Source organism: Engystomops pustulosus, chromosome 7 (assembly GCF_040894005.1).
Source record: "Engystomops pustulosus chromosome 7, aEngPut4.maternal, whole genome shotgun sequence".
Lineage (NCBI taxonomy): Eukaryota > Metazoa > Chordata > Amphibia > Anura > Leptodactylidae > Engystomops > Engystomops pustulosus.
In genome coordinates, this window is record NC_092417.1 from 42,124,373 (window position 1) to 42,141,939 (window position 17,567).

Consider the following 17,567-nt stretch of genomic DNA (forward strand, 5'->3'; position numbering starts at 1 on the left):
GATGCTGTGTTGCAGGAAAAAAGGGACTCCATGTATCATAAATCACTGTTAGAGTTCCCTCCTCTCCACTGTGGTCGGTTCATAAAATCCAGCCATCGCATGCGCCGTTTATCACAGGTGTGGCCAGCACTTGCTTATGATTGAGTGGGATCGCCCATACAGCTCAGAGTGCCCAGCTCCTTCTGCTCTATAACATACTACCTGCGGAATGGACTGATGGCATTGTCACAGATTTACATTAGATGTTAAAGGTTTTCACACAAAACAAGTTAAGTCCTATACACAGGATAGGGCTTTACTTGCTGATCATGTCGGTATCTATTATGAGACCCCCCCCCCCCCCCACAGATCACGAGAATAGGGGTCCAACGAAGTCTGAGGTGCCATAGTTGGACCCTTCCATCACTTCCCAAGTTGAGTGGAGCAGCCAGTCACACATGCCTGGGCAGCCCATTCTTTCCAGAATTGACGACTTAACAGACCAGGTCCATAAAATCACAAGAATTATTTACAAAAAAGTTCCACAAAGAAACTCGCTGAAACCCTTAGTCTAAAACGTAACCTTTATTTGTCGATATGTGTAAAAGGGGTAACACTGTACATTGATAGATAAAAAAATCTACCGCTCATGTGATTTAGTCTATTTATGGGCTGCCCCATTCATCTGTATGGAGCTGACAGAGATTTCCGAGTACATCACTGAGACCCCCACCGATCAGCAAGTTAGGCTTTCTCTTGTGGATAGGGCCTAACTTGTCTTGTGGGAAAACCTCTTTAAAAAGTTTTTTTTTTTTTTTTTTTGTCCTTAATGGTTAGCATAGAGTGGGCTTGAAGAAGAATAAAGAGTACTCACTTTCTCCCCCCCCCCCCCCCCCGTCTCCCGTTTTAAGAGACGCCTGCTCTTTCTTTTATTTTTTTTCTTTAACTTTCTGATGACGGTAACATCACATGATGTGATATAGGTGAATTAATGGTTGGTTCTGGAAACGGTGAGCGGTGAGGAGTGAATATTTATTATTATTTTTCAGGTTGCAGTTGTCTTAAGTTGTCTGCTGTCAATATGTCCTTTATGCTCAGTGCTAGTCGCGAAACCTTATTCTTCTCTGTAGCCTTAATGAAACATACACATTTGCTGCCATATTGTGCTGCAGGTTTTAAGTTTTCGATATTATGAAGACCTTTTCAGTGGACGGTTCATTCATTTCTATGTTGCATTACAAGTTCTCAGCTCCATGTAAGTGTGAACATGTACGGAACGACTGCTCCTTATCATGCCAGTGGTTTCCCACTCTCTAATTATTAAACCGGTGTTAAACACTTCTGAAAAACCTGCAGCGCATTGGAACAAGGAAGTGTGATGTTTTATTGTTTTTCTGATTTCTGTTATGTTTACATGGCACCAACATGATTAAATTGTGACTTTCTTCTCCTGTCTACAATGGTTGCATGCATGGCCTGGATCAGTGGGTGGCCCTTTTAGTCCTGTTAGTTTCTACTCTTCATATTTATGTGGTTTGCCCTAAGGATTCTGTAAATCGGCACTCCGTCATTCAGTTTGCTGCAGAATCAAGTTTTCATAAATTTTATGTCTGTTCTGTGCACCTGTATGGGAGCTAAACTGCATTTACCCATCACCAAATACACAGAGCCTTAAGCTATTCTTCTGGCATGGAAGGCAGCTAGAATCAGCTGATAGGTGGGGGTCTGAGTGCCTAACTGCCCGAAATTTAATGCAGCAGACCTATTTTATTAAAAAGCCATTAATATATTTTGGCTTGAAATCCCTTTTGATTTTTTTTTTCTTGTAGGGAGTTTAGACTTCCCATACACATTGGATTGACTTAGTCTGTCGGGTAAAGAGGCATTTCCATGTCTTATTGAGCTGTGAATATAGGTGGTTGTGTAGGATGCATTGCCTACTACTTTCTTCTATAGTTAAAGGACATCTGCCACCAGGATTGTAAATCATGCACACTGTCACCTCTGGCAGGATCCGTTCTTCTTTTAGCTTTCTATGCCCTGGTGTTTACAAAAAAATGGCTGCAAAAGGCTAAAATGATGCAAATAAGCCTTAGGGACTGTTATTGGAGCCTGGAGCCCCTCAGGCTCATTTGCATCATTTTTAAAGCCTTTTTTTCTTAAAAACCAGGGCATAAGAAGCTAAAAAATAAAAGCAGAACCTGCCAGCGGGGCACACACCAGTATGTCAGTGTGCTTGGTTTACGATCCTTCATCCTGGTGGTAGATGTCCTTTAAGTGTTAGTAGTAGAGATTGGAGAAGGTTACTGTTTGGTGACAAACTTTCCTTTCACAGTGGCTACAGGGTATCAGGAGTCCCCTAATCCACATGTCCAGTCCAGTAGAGCTGCAGGTGACCTGGGTGCTTGTATTACGGCTCATGCTGCCTTGGGTCATCAGCAAGATTGACCAAACCTTTTAAGCTTAAAGCTGGTTAATTATTTTGGATCCCAACGCGCAGGTTACTCCAATGCCAAAGTATTATTCATGGTTGATCTTGTTGTTCTGCCTGTTATCTGGGCAGTGATGTCCATTGTATTTACTTGTTGACCTTTCCGCAATGTTTTTAAGATTTAAAGGGGTTGGGCTCTATCCCATGGATAGGGCCTATCTTGCTGATAGGTGGGGGTCTCCGTGATGGGACCACCATTGATCACAAGAACAGGGGTCTGATGTCCCTGGAGATGACCAAAGCAGCTGATCTAGGTGTGTGTGTGTGTGTGTGTGTGTGTGAGAGAGATTTGAGCCCGATCCTTGGGTTCCCATCACTGAGACCCCTATTGTTTAGCAAGTTAGTTCTGTGGATAAGGCCTAACTTAGATGGGACCAACCCCTTTTAGTTTTGTGGATAAATGTGCTAAATAACCAATGTTTTTCCTTTTCTTCTATGCATATACAGTGTTTTAGCTTGTTTTTTTCCCCTAATTGTATGTGTGCAGGGAAATGTCTAACGTTTAGATTTTTTTTAAAGATTTCTTTTAAGCAAGAAAAAGTCCCCTATATATTTAGGTCTTTAAATTTTTATTTTTTTTTACCTGGACTGGAGCTAGATCCCCCCCCAACTGTTTCCTCCAGTTAGGACATTTTAGACAATATATTTTGACAGCCTTTCTATAGGATAGTTCTTCTTCATTAGTACAAATCTTGGGATCCCCACTAATCAGCTGATTCTGAAGAACCTGCTCCATTGTGTGTGGTTGGCAAGCTATAATACTGCAGCTCTGCTTCTCTTCGCATCCATGTACCTGAACCCGTTGTTCCCCTGAGAACTGTTCTTGAGGCACTGATCACATTGCTACCTGTCTCCAGGCCAGTGCTTTGCATTGCGTGTCTGTCCACGACCTTTATATGTGACAATGGCTGAGGCCTATTGCAACATCATGTGGAATTTTTGCTGTGATTCTGTTGCGCCTGCAGCAACTTTTAATTGCGCTCACATTTGCTTTCATCCGCTGTTACAAATGAAGTTACCCAACCAGTATTGCAGACAATGCAGTCATCTAACCCTTATTCCAGCAGCTTTTAGCCTATAATTTACATCTTGGTCACTTGTAGCCTTTTATTTCTTAGTTTCTCCATGAGCCAGTTTCTTTCTTGGGATTGTTTTATCCTCTTCTTTCTGAAACTTGTTTTTGCTCTTAAATCCCAATTTTTATCTTGTTGAATAGACTGTAAACCCACAGCAGCTGCCGCATTGTAATTTCTCCCTTTTTTTTTTTTTAACTTGTGTAAATGATGTGCAGTTTGTCTTGTTAATTAGCCCTTGTTTCGTGGAATCCACGCTATCACAGTAAATATGGCGCTAAATACTGGCTTTGTCTATGTAGGAGTTCATGGCGTCAGGGCTGGCTTTGCTGAAACCCAATGTATCCTGAAGAAGTTCTTATTTAGAGCATTTAATTCTGCCCTTCACAGCTGTTCTTTTTGGGGGTTTTTTCACCTCTTTTCTTTTTGCCTGTAGTTTGTTTTTCTGTGTTTTTACAGTTGCTTTGCATTCTATAGGCAATTTGCAGATGTACAGAAAATTATTTGCAGAAAATCTGGAGTGTGATGCAGTAGCATTAAAGTGATTTAAGATTGGGAAAAAGTAATGTAGACTATATTTTTTTGTGTGTGTGGAAATGGTTTCTCAAAAAAATTAATGATCATATCCTTTTTCTTGTGCGTCTCTGCTAATTTTTTTATGCATTTTTTTACAATGTACTATATGCGCATATGAAAACCTGCAACAAATATGATGTTTATTTGATGCAGATTTTTGCTTCATATGACTTCGCATCCGGTGAAACAAAACAAATACCGAAGAAACTCTTTTAATCCGTGTCAAATACGCATACAAAAACTGTGCATATTTGTTGCAGATTTTATGCAGATTCTAATGCTTTCATAATTTTTACTAGAGGGAGCTATAGAGTTTACTGCATAGTGTTAATAACATTTTTGCCACTCAATTGTTGGTTTTTGATTTTTTTACCTCCCATAGTTTAGAGTTTAGACCGGTATTAGACTTGGAAAGGGTCAGGGCGGTAGGATGATAACAATAATAATTCTTTATATAGCGCACACAATTACACAGCGCTGCACAGAGCTTGTCACACTCTTCACCCCATCTTCACAGAAAAAACAGAAATGTAGATATTATTCCTAATTTATTAAACAAGACTTGAAATATCACATGGTCATAAGTATTCACACCATTTGCTGTTACACTCATATTTAACTTGCATGCTGTTCATTTCCTTCTGATCCTCCTTGAGATGTTTCTACTGCGTCATTGCGTTTTGGTTTTGGTTAGACACACACCTGTCTATATATAAGACCTCAGAGCACATGAGGTCTAAGGAACTGCCCAAGGAGCTCAGAGACAGAACTGTATCAAGGTACAGATCTAGCCAGGGTTACAAAAGACTTTCTGCAGCACTCAAGGTTCCTAAGAGCACAGTGACCACCATAATCCTTAAATGGAAGGAGTTTGGGATGCCTTTAACTGTTCCTCAACCTGAATACCAAGATCACTGTGGTTGAGCTCCAGAGATGCAGAAGGGGAGATGGGAGAAAGTTACACAGTCACCTATCACTGAAGCCTCCACCAGTCGGGGCTTTGTGGCAGAGTGTGCCGACAGAAGCCTCTCCTCAGTGCAAGACATAAGCAAGCCGCATACAGTTTGTAAAAAGAGACTCCCAGACTATGGGGGAATTAATCCATTGTGTTCTTATTTCTTTTTTTTTTTGTGTGTGTGTGTGACTTATTAGGCACAGAATTGAGGAGCATACTAAAGTGAGCTGCCTCAAGGGTTTAATACAGTGTGCCATATTTATCTTCGGGCCCTCTAACCCTCCTCTTCCCCGCTCCCTTCTCCTCCATAGATTTCTTGATGGCGATTTGGAAGTCTTTTTAGCTTGGGTGCATTCAGCTTTTTTTTTTTTTTTTTTTTTGGAATGGTGCTTGTCTTATACAGTACATTTTAACTTGCATGTAACAGAGTACTGGACTCTGCATTGTTCCAGCTTGGGGTTTATTGTGGTAGTCTGAACACTTTTATTAAACGTACAGATCAATTGCAGATCAATTTAAACCTTCGGCCCGGTTTCCTTGAGGGGGTTCGGTCTGAGGAACTCACTTTGGACGCTTTCGGGATTTCCTGGATTGAATCGAGAATCACTGAATGTGTTGAGTTCAGTAAATTGAGATACAATTCATGAAATCCTGCAGCCACACAATGCGGGTTTCTATGATCGACCTCTTTTGGGAGTCCCGGAATTTCTAAATTTTCCTACCGCTTGCTCAGCACGCACTTGTGCCAGTGATAAGATCTCTTATAATATTGCTACATGTTTGATCAGAGATGATTTCTTTCCTCCTGCAGGTAGCATTCATGTTTTGTTGCTTCAGCCTCCTGTCCATTTTTATTTAATTTTTGATGTGTACTATTGTGTAATGTAAACCTTTTTGTGTAGAGGATATGGTATAACATAGTCCCTGTGATCGGGTTCATTGGGAGAAGCATAAAGTGAATATTTAGGTTACTTATATCAGAGATAGTTTTAATTTTCTTTTCACCTGAAGTCTCTGTCTTGCTGCTGCAGCACACACCAGTGAGGAGACTGTAACATTTCGGCGCGAACGCAGCACATTTAGGCGCCAGGCCGTACGGCGCAGGCACAATGCAGGGAGTAATCCCACTCCTCCCGCATCGCTCATTGGATCACCCCTCAGGTATGGTATTCCAAGTTCCATTATATGGCATGCTGCAGGCTTCTAACCATTACCCCCGAGCTTACTTCACCTACCCGCACCCACCATCCTAATACCCGGAAATACATAAGTCCTGCTTTGAACCCCCTCCCTTTCCTCTGTTGGCTTTCTCTGCATGGCACTGTGAGCATGTGATATGCATGGATCTGCTGCATTGACAAGAAGTAGCCAGAAACCTATATTCTACTCCCTGCCTAAGATACAAATCACCAATAAATAGACATCCTTTAGTTGTCCTCTTACTGACAAGATTCAAATGTTTCATAGTTCTAATAGTTGGGCCCATATTGGATGTCGGACCTCTAAGTGTTATGTCTGCCCAATTATATAGCAAAAAGAGGGTTGATTCTGCATCTGTATATAATTTGACATAGAATATGCAGAATAAGTCAATGAAAGGACTTTTTTTATTTACTGGTGATACCTGTTCCTTTTTGCCTATTAAACCAATAACAGCACCAGGTAAAGGACTCCTGTAGAAACTTATCTTTGTTGTTTTATAAAGTTTTTATTACAAAGATGATTAACTTTGGTCACTTAAGCAGATGTGTTTTGCAAGTGTCCGGTGGGTGGTTCCAAGGTCAGCAAGTGCCTTCTAATTGTTGTCTCCAGCATTTGTTGGGAACATACGGTATGTTTAGAGTACTTTAATCGCACAAGGTGCTTCCAATGCTAAACAATCAAGTAGTAGTACAGTACTAGAATCTTCAATCACTGATGGGGCAGGGCTTAACAGAAGAGTCTTAATGCTTGCTGTGCACAGTGCTGGAACCTTGTAAGTTAATATGCATATACATATATTGATAGCCTTTAGTGCTTTTAACTGTAGCCCCCCTACTTTCCCTTACCTGGTGCTGTTACTGTGCAGAAAACATATAACACACTCCCTTTAAGGGAAATCTACCATCAAAATCGACCAAGTCACTTACTTATAGATCAGGCACCGTGAGTGTGTTAATCTTCTATTTGTTCTCCATGGCCTCCTTCATTATAAAAGCAACTGTTAAAATTATGCTAATGAGCCACACTGTTACACTGTGCAAAAGCCCCTATGTTCTGTGGCTTCTTATGCTGTTACACTGTGCAGGAGTATTACTTACATCTGCTCCTTCTGCAGCACACAGGGGCCCTTGTAACACCCCCAGAGCTAATCTGGCTCATTAGTATAATTATAAAAGTTGATTTTAAAAGGAAGGAGACCATGGATAACAAATATAAGAAGATTACCACAATCACAGTGTCTGGATCTGTGCCCCTGGTTTATTGTGCTTTGTTTTTATGGTAAATTTCCTTTAAGATGCTCTTTTCCACAGTGGCGAAACTGACAGCATATCGCTAGCATATGTTTTCAGTACTCGGTCATGGAGGGGTCCTTGATTATGGCACCCAGGTGGTGGGTTCTACTTGGTGCCTTTCTATTGTGCTTTCCAGAATCTCTATACCTCTATAACAAGCAGCACCTAGCGGATAGCTGTGGTCATATCGGCCGTACACCGATAATAAGACTATATTATTACATGTCCATCGCCTGCTTCATTGTATGTGCTGGTCGTCTTATTTGTGATTACCCTGGCACTATTCACAGGTTTACCATCAGTAAATTATTCATGTCATGCTATAGATTACACAGACCCCAAAATACCACCTTTCGGCATTGCTGTGCTGCATTATGTGCTGGAAATGAGAATTTGAGAAGCTGATGGAAATGTATCCTCACAATCCTAGCCCTAAGCTTTATTTAGTGTACATGGAGCCATGCACTTTGGCTCAGAATGTAACCTCCCTTTATGATGATCCATGGTGATGGTTAGATCTGAACTGACTGACTTTTTTTTTTTGTTGTTAAATTGTCCTTAAAGTGAAACAGTGTATGGGTTATGTCAGGGGTCAGGAACCTTTTTGGCCGAGAGAGCCATAAGCGCCACATATTTTATAATATATGCAAGAGCCATACAGTATGTTCATACAGTACATAGCCAGCACTCCCACCCAGCACATGGCCGGCCGGCACCTCCCTCCCACCCAGCACATGGCCGGCCGGCACCTCCCTCCCACCCAGCACATGGCCGGCCGGCACCTCCCTCCCACCCAGCACATGGCCGGCCGGCACCTCCCTCCCACCCAGCACATGGCCGGCCGGCACCTCCCTCCCACCCAGCACATGGCCGGCCGGCACCTCCCTCCCACCCAGCACATGGCCGGCCGGCACCTCCCTCCCACCCAGCACATGGCCGGCCGGCACCTCCCTCCCACCCAGCACATGGCCGGCCGGCACCTCCCTCCCACCCAGCACATGGCCGGCCGGCACCTCCCTCCCACCCAGCACATGGCCGGCCGGCACCTCCCTCCCACCCAGCACATGGCCGGCCAGTCCCCCCGCCGCCGCCCTCCCGCCCAAGTAGACGGCCAAACCTGACTTTGGTTAGTAGTAATTCAGTCAGCAAAATAGTCCCTGGTGACATATGTGCCATAGGTCTGTTGCGTGCACTATAAACCCGGGATCTTCTTCCCAGCCTTCACTCAACGCAACACACGTGCTGTGGGAGCACCAGAGAAAGGTCTCATTAGACCCATGTCTAGGTAAGTATGTTTTTTATGGCCCCACTGTTCTAGCCTCTGTTCTGCTGCAGTATATTTTTTGGGGGAAGCCATTGCTGCAGCCAATTTCTATAGTCAGTGGTGATTTCTGTACCCCTTGTTGAAGCGAGCCTGTGCTGGGGATGAGGTGATCTGTGACCACTTGTCGCCAGCACATCCCAGCCTAACAACACTAGCTGCAAAAGTCTGTACTGAAATGGATGGCCGGAAAAGTCATTACTGCAAGTTCAGATTTTGGACATCCCCTTTAATTTACTATTTTGAAGGGAACCTGTCATCAGAAATTGGCCGGATAAACCACTAACAGTATGTTGTCAAGCAGCTGAGCAGATTCTAGATGTTTCCTTCATGACCCTGTGTGGTGGCATCATCCAGAAAATCAACTTTGAAGTTGGATGTAAATTGGTTTTATGAAGTCAAGGAGGTGGAGAGTTTAACACTGAAGTCAAGCTTTTTCTGCCTCAGAATTCCCCTTCACTGTAATTGATGGTTTTTCATCCAGAGACAACATTGATCAGATCTCTTGAAGTCTGAACACCTCCTCCCATGTGACTGACATCATGTGCCAGAGGCAGGGAGAGCTTGACTTCAGTGTTACTCTCTCTGCCTCCCTGACTTTATACATCTAACTACAAAGTTCATTTTCTGGGTAATACCACCAAGCTCGACCATGAAAGAAACATGATCTAGAAGCTGTTCTACTGATTGACAACATACTGGTAGTGTTTTATTAGACCAATTTCCGATGACGGGTTCCTTTAAGTGAAGCTGGCAAACCTCCTTCAAATCAGGTCTGCAATCGGACAATCCTTGTGTTGAAGCCTAGTATGGAGAGGGCAAAAGTCCCTTATACGCAAATGGCACAAAACTCAATTGGCCGAATATAGGAAGGGAGGCTCAATGGCATAATAGAATTGTATAATAGAAGACCAAACCCTGCACCCCCCCCCCCCCCCCGCATATTATTTTTTCTCTAGATACTTCAGCATATTCTGATCCTAATCGTCTCACTTGGGTCTTGTTTCACTGCCCCCTTTAATGTCTACCCAATAACTGTTTTCTTGTAGCCTTCAAGATGGTCATCAAGGCCAGCAGCCATCAACCCAGGTCAAAGTGCAGTCCCGCCCCCACTCCCAGGCTGCAGTGCTCAGCGCTAGCGCCTCCTTGCTGGTGAGAAATGGGAGTGTCCACTTAGAGGCATCACATGACAATGCATCTGCCGTAGGCAATAGCAGTTTGCACGATGAACTTGGTATGCAGGCCTTATGTAACCTTGGGGACATGGAAGTTTTAATGCAGCACATTTTGGGTAATGATGCAGTTCACTTTATTCTTTTTTTTCCATTCCAGAACCCTGTGTGAATGTGGCGGTGTGGAGATATTCTGATTCATGCCGTTTAACAAATTTTTTTTTAAATTTGGTGTACTAATTATTATTTTTCCTGACAGCTCCCAAAACTTAAGTCTACCTCTGCTAACATACACTTTAGGGCTCATGTATAAAATGGGTTGTTAAATGGTGCATACATGCCATATACGTGAAAACTCTTAAAGGGGTTTTTGTCATCAATTAACCCCCTTTAATATGAGAACTCTAGTTTTCTGAGCTGATTGTGGCGGTTTTAGAAACAGCACTTAGTTAATTTCTTCTGCAGTAAATACTACATCTCCCCAGTAGTGACATGTTCAGTCATTCTAATGGTTGTTCATATGATGCATAGACTAAAGCCCCATTCCCCACAAGCAAGTTTTATCTGACAAACTAGTTCCATGGGCTTGCGGGGTTTACCAGGCCGGACCAAGAATCGCTGAACTTAACTTGGCCTATTTGTTCGGTTTAGTGGTTTAAGGTCTGGTCCAGCACATGGAGTGAATTTATTGAACCAAAGTTGCTTGTGGGCAGTGGTGTTACAGGAGATCTACCACCAGGCTGAAAGCTTGTAAACCAAGTACACTTGCATAATGGTGCGTGCCCCCTCTGGCAGGATCTGCTCTCCATTAGCTTCTTATTCCCTGTTTTTTTTTTTTTTTTTTAAAGGCTTTTTAATATTATGTAAATGAGCCTGGAGGGCTCAGGGCTCCATAGATGTTAATGGAGCCTGAAGCCCCTCAGGCTCATTTGCATAATTTTTGAATGCCTTTTTTCTTACAAGAGCATAAGAAGCTAAAGAGTGGATCCTGCATGAGGGGGCACATAGCACTATGTAAGTGTGCTTGGTTTACTATCCTTCATACTGGTGGTAGATGTTCTTTAAATCTGCAGGAGCCGTTGTTTGAAAGCTGCTCTTTTTTTATTGAGTAATAGGGGGGGGTCCTAATATTTTTCTCATTGAAATGGGTGTTTTTGGATTCGGTTGATGCATATTTGCAACATTTTTATAAGCTTTGATCTCTTTTTTTCACTTTATACATGAACCCTCTTTAGTTTCACATATAAACTTGGTTATTGAATACTGGTGTAGAGTGTATTGCTGTGAACTTTTTCACATTTTTATCTTGCCTCGCCACAATGGGGCAAAACCGTAACTCTAGTCCTTGACTAAACGAATTACTGACATATTTTCTGTCCTACAGCATTTACAGCAATTTTTTTTCCAGGCTTTCAGGTTCCTCATCATATTTTAGAACTGTTTATATTGTGTATAGATCTACCATTTTGTTGCTTTCTAATCTCGTTTAATGCAGTAATTTCTCCTTCCAGTAAATTGTTTATACTAGATTTAAGAAGAAACAGTTTTTAGTTGTCTTTTTGTCTTTTGTAAATTGATCATATCTTGTCTTAACTATGTTGGTGCCATATAAACATATATGCAATGTGTACCTGTTATATAATATATGAACAATGTCTATGAATGGATTCATCTGATTGAAATAAGTCTAAAAGGAGTCTGATCTTGCAGTTTGTGTTATACTATATTCTAAAAATTCATCCCTTTTTTCTTTCTGGTCTTTTTATCTTTGGGTATGGGTTAAGCTAAATCACATTAACTGAACATATCTAAAAATACTGCTATTATACTGCAGTGCAACTATCCCTATATTGATCTTCCCCATGCTTGTAAAGTTTTACAGGCCATTTATAAAGTTGACTCATTAACTATGCATATTGGTGTTCTTTCAGCTCAGCCGTGCCACCTCATTGACAAGGGGCCTGCTTTTTCGTCAAAGTGAGCTTTGCTCTTCTACTTTGCTCACACCCTGACTCTGTCCCTCACTAAAAAGAGTTCCTGAGAAAGTGGTGACTTAGGTGACCGACAGTGGGGACATTTATCAGAAGTGTCTGAGAGCGAAACTGATCTAATTGTTTATGGAAACCAATCGGAGCTTAGCTGCTCACAGCAATTTTATAAATTAAAGCTGAGAACAGTTTTCCTCTGAAACCTATGAAAAGTCTCTCCTACTGGCTGTATGTGATTGGCTGAAGAGAAATCAGCTCGCCTCTCCCTCAGGAGTTCTCATTTTAACAATGTGGATGAGCTGGAGATGCGGCTGAGCAGGAACGACATGAATGTACTGGACACGGCTCAGAGGAAAGCAGATCTGACTCGCATGAGGTCATTTGCATAGATGGTGAATCAACATCACAAACCAACTGGGGAACTTTTTTAGGCATGGAGAAGAACAGTTTAGGGATGGTTGTACTTCTGTATAATAGCAGTTTTTAAAGAGAAGTTTAGTGTGAATTAGGTTCAATGACCGGTTCCCCTTTTCTAGAGGACACACTATAAATATTATAGGTCCAGTTCACATCCGTGTTCGGACCTACCTTACAAACTTCCATCACTTTGTATTATTTGAGTTGAAAAAGAAATAGCACTGTAGCTTCCTTAGGATTTTCCCCTCAAACAATCGAAACACTAACACCAAAAAGTGCACAAAAGTGGTGCAAATGGACACCATTAAAGGTTCTCTGAAATCCATAGACGTTTTAACGCATGCATTGGACTTTCGTTATTCTCTTTTAATTGATACAAGTCCAAATGCAGGTTTGAACGGCGTCTTAGACTTTTAATACCAAAAATGCTTTTGAACACGTCCTAATTAAGCTGCTCATACAGTCTAGGGCAGTGATGGCGAACCTTCTAGAGCCTCAGTGCCCGAACTTCAACCAAAAGCCATGTATTTATTGAAGTGCCAGCGCAGCAATTTAAGCAGTAATTTATTTCTCCTTGTTCTTTGACAACTTTCAATCGTTCAGCCTCCCAAGGACACCAACACAGTTGAAAGGAGGAGGGCAAATTCGTCTATCATTGTAGGAAGATTCTGCAGGTAGATTCTTTGAGTCCTGTCTGGTAAACTTCATTCTGGGGTGATGGCCTGGGTGCCCACAGAAAGGGCTCTGAGTGCCACCTGTGGCACCCAGGCCATAGGTTCGCCATCACTGGTCTAGGGGATGGAGGGACCAGTTTTAACATGTTTTCTGGCATCTTTATTATGAACTTTGTAAAACATCCGGAGGCACTCGGGCTGACGGTGCCTGAACACCTCTCGGCTCCCCTTGCTTTTGATTTATGCACGCAACCCACTTCAAACCTCCTCCTGCTGCCAGTTTGGGAATGAAGAGCGAACACGCCCAGCTCTCTCCAAGCCCTGGCTCTGACGTCACTGGCTGTATCTATTGTATTTCCCTGGCCAGGAGCAGGAGGCGGCTTGCAGCAAGGGGCGTGCATAAAATAAAAAACGGGGAAGCCGAGAGGCGCTTGAGCACAGTCAGCTTCACTGCCTCCGGCTGTTTTATAAAATTAATATTTATTTAATAAAGATGCCAGAAAACTACTAAAAACTGCCCCCCCCCATCCCCTAGACCAGTGGTGGCGAACCTATGGCACAGGTGCCAGAGGTGGCACTCAGAGCCCTCTATATGGGCACCCTTGCCATCGCCCCAGAGTAGAGCTTGCCAAACAGGACTCGGGGCCTCTTGCAGCCCAGGAACCTAGAAGGAAGCTACAATGATAATCCAAACTTCTTCTCCTTCTTTCTATCGTATTGGTGTCTTCAGGTGCTTATACAATTTAAACCTGTGACAAAGCAGGGAGTAATAAGTTACTGCTTAAATTGTAGCATTGGCACTTTGCAAAAAATACGCGGGTTTTGGTTGTAGTTTGGGCACTCGGTGTCTAAAAGGTTTACCATCACTGCCCTAGACTGAACGAGCAGACTAATTAGGACACTCTACCACCAGTCGATTGGTGGTAGATGTCCTTTAAGTACACGTTCAGATGGGCATTTGTCACATACACTTTTGATCTTGGAATATACGCTTTCTGAACACTGTACTTTGAAGTGAGACTGTATTCAGTCAAATACTGTAGCTGTTCTTTCATTTGAATAGAAGGCATGTAATATATTCATGTGAATAGAAATCAAGGATGTGCGATTATAAAGTAGACATATGATGTGTCCCCAGTCTGTGAACTAGAATGTTCAAGTTCATTTGTTTGAGACCTTGAACATAGTAGGGAATTCACAGAACACCTATGAGAACCTTGTATTACTTCATTATAAAATATGGATACACATCAAATAAACACCCATTTAACCCTTCATTTTTCTAAAATAGTGATGAAATGCTAACTACAAATTTGCTGAAACTAACTTCCTAATTTGTCATACTGTTCCGAAGTTCTCTAATCTGTCCCCAGAATATCTGCTTCCGCTGTGTTAAAGTCCCTTTATTCCTTTGTGAGGCACAGTCGTGTCATTTGTCCTGTTCTGCTCCGAGCAGCTTTTCCTTTTCCTCGTGTAACTTTTTTTGCTCTCTGCGTTGTGTGTGACCTTTGCTGTAGGATTGTACTTGAAGTGCGGCTTGTTGAATGCGAGTTCTGGAAAGGTTAAGAATGACTGCTCCTTCCTCATTGTAATGTGATTTCATGCATAGAAGTGCTGGTAGTATTCCTTACTCGTGTATTAAGATGCAATGGCGCCCACATACACAGCAATTTTTCATTAAATTACCTTTTGTAAGACATTTTTGAGATTGTACAATGTCCCCAGGAATGTAACCGGAGACTTGATTTCAGATATGTTCTATTCCTTTCTGAGCTATGGAGAATTTTATGCTGACGTTTGCATCATACGCTTCTGTAAATAATGGAGACATGACACTGTGACAGATCCAAACGGTGACCAATGGAAACTTATTTCATTTTCATCTATTTAATCTCATTTTTATTATGGTTTGTGATTTTTGATCTCAAGATTGGTGCTATATGCTGCTTTATTGCCATCAAATTTGATGGGAACCCCATCAGAGTTAATGTTTGGATCAAGCGCATGCTGTCACACAGTCATGGCTTTTGTAAACGGAGGCTATGAAATCTGTAAAATCTAATCTTTTGGATAATTTGTGTCTGTGGGCACCTTTTTGTTGGGAAATGTGTATTAAAGGGGTTCCTTTTATTTACAGTTTTATTTAAATTAGGGATATGGCATATAAATGTGCACAGTCCATGAAATACAGACCATGTGGTGGAAGCATTTCACAGACCAAAAACCATTTAGGTGAAGAATGCAGTTCTACAAGATGCAAGGAGTCCCTGCCTCCAAAAGTAACATCCGCACTGTACTGAAGACATTATAGTATGTAGCTGTTGTCTCAAGGTTTTATGGTGGCTCCTTGCATCATGTAACGCTATGATGCTTGGACTGCTGTTGCCAAAACACTGCTCAGTCCGTGGAATATGGCTGCTGCATGGTCTGTGTAACAACCAGATCACATTTGTGTCCTTTAACCCCATGAATAAGATTAAAAAGAGGCAATACTCTCCTAACCCTTCCTTGGGTGTTTTAGTTGGGATGTAGCGTGGATCACCTACTGATGACCGCTCTCTCGATCACTGATCGCAGAAATGATTGGCGGAGTGACATCTACTCTGTGGTGAAAAGACTAGGAAGTGGTGCCCAGCGGAGGACTGAAAGGGAGCGATAACCTATTCTATGCCCATTTTGCAAACCCCTTTAATAAATATTTTCATTAGCAACATAAATGCTCTTGTTACTGCTCACTGGTGTGAAATTGTTTAACCAGTGCCGTGTGCTTTCATTTTCTCCCATCACTTCCAGGTAAATTCACCCCATCCCTCTATGAAACTGGTGGCTGCGACATGTCACTAGTGAACTTTGAACCAGCTGCAAGAAGAACATCCAATAACCTCTGGTAGGTGTCAATATTTGTATGTGTGTAAAACCTGGTAAAGAAGCTAGGAATCCACTGGGAAATTGGTGTCTCCGGGTAGAGTTAAAATTGGGCACACAATAAACTGTGGCACACCCCTAGTGTAATACTGCAAGGATGGAAGCTGTATAAAGGTGCAATGCGTCAGGTGGTTTCTTCACTGATAGTGCTGGTATAACGCTTTGATTAGAGTTCTGGAAAGCCAGACCCAGTGATGGCAGTCTCCTTAGAATTCTAGATGATCAGGGGGACAAAACGCTCCAACACACTAGAGGTGCAGAGGCGGGACCACCTACTGCTGCCTCCTCTCGGTATGCAAATGAGCCTCGGGAGTTTCAGGCTCCATCAACACCTATGCAGCCTGGAGCCCCTCAGACTCATTTGCATACAGTCATTCATCCTGGTGGTAGATGCCCTTTAAACAGAGTAGAGGAAGCAGGAGCTGATCCCACCTTCTGGTCTCAGCTCTGCACCTTTTGTGTGTCGGGGGGGAAGACCAGCTTCCTGACCGCTTGAGACGGCAGGACAGCACCCAAAAAACGTGACTGTCCTGCCAAATCCAAGACATTTGGGACCTATAGATTTAATGAGGTTAATGGTTTAATGAGCAAAAAAAAAATCCCTTTTAAACTTTTGTAAAACTGTTTTTGCCTGTAGGATTGTGTGTAGGCTGTAACTGTATTACTTCTCATGTACTAAGTCACGGACGGTCATAGTATGGTAGAACCTGAAGGTTCCTGATGTAGACGTATGATTAAAAGATACAATAAATGTGTCTGTATACTCCTCGTTCATCCAAGCTGCATGATAGAAAAAAATCACTAAGTCAAGGGCAGAGTGCTTGCACTCCACAATATCAACATCTCCAGCTTCTCCCAGCTTATAAGCTTTATCTCCGTATGGGCAAAGTCCTTCATGTCCTTCATATCTCTTCACAGTCACGAATATTTGTGTTTCCTGTGGATATAGAATTTTAAAGAATGCGTCTTTAAGTGTTTAAATAAAGTTGATAAAATTTTGTTATTGGTTTAGTTACGCTTTAACTTCACAATCAATAGTGCAGGTTCTAAACATTATTAAAGAAATCTCTTCCTGTGTCCTCTTTTTTTTCCTCTGCCTTTCTTATTTAAGCAGTTGGTGTAAATCTGTTTTCTGTTCTGTATCCACCAACACCTGAGAGATGCAGGAACCTGATAGTGTCTAATGACTTAAAGGTGCTTTCCATATGGAAAGCCCCCAAGTAGTTGGGGTAAGAAAAACGCAAAAAACTAACATGCGTAACCCACTATGGATCCGGACTCTGGTACTTGCAGTTTTGGGGCCTGCACTTAACAGGAAGCTTGTGGGGGTGAGGTGGTCACCGGTTACCATTTCATCCAAAACGTGACCACCTCAGACATGGGGACAACACAGGAAGTGAAATCCTATGAAAATAGAGGTCATGTACTGGGTCCAAGGAGGGCTGAGTACAGGACTTCTGGATTCCCTGCTCGCTACAGGAGAAAGTATAAAAAAGGCACT

The 17,567-nt window shown here is 42.3% G+C and overlaps 1 protein-coding gene across 6 annotated transcripts in view; it reads left to right on the forward strand.

Moving 5' to 3' along the window:
* The window catches only part of PCNX1 (pecanex 1), a 60,650-nt gene that overhangs the window by 18,298 nt on the left and 24,785 nt on the right, over window positions 1-17,567 (forward strand). For 3 of the 6 annotated variants that reach the window (XM_072115596.1, XM_072115597.1, XM_072115599.1), the window contains 3 exons: window positions 6,106-6,235; window positions 9,940-10,181; window positions 15,935-16,028. In XM_072115596.1, the coding sequence (XP_071971697.1) occupies window positions 6,106-6,235; window positions 9,940-10,181; window positions 15,935-16,028 (466 nt within the window). The remainder of the gene's footprint in view (window positions 1-6,105; window positions 6,236-9,939; window positions 10,182-15,934; window positions 16,029-17,567) is intronic. The other 3 variants (XM_072115600.1, XM_072115602.1, XM_072115598.1) reach the window with 2 other exon arrangements.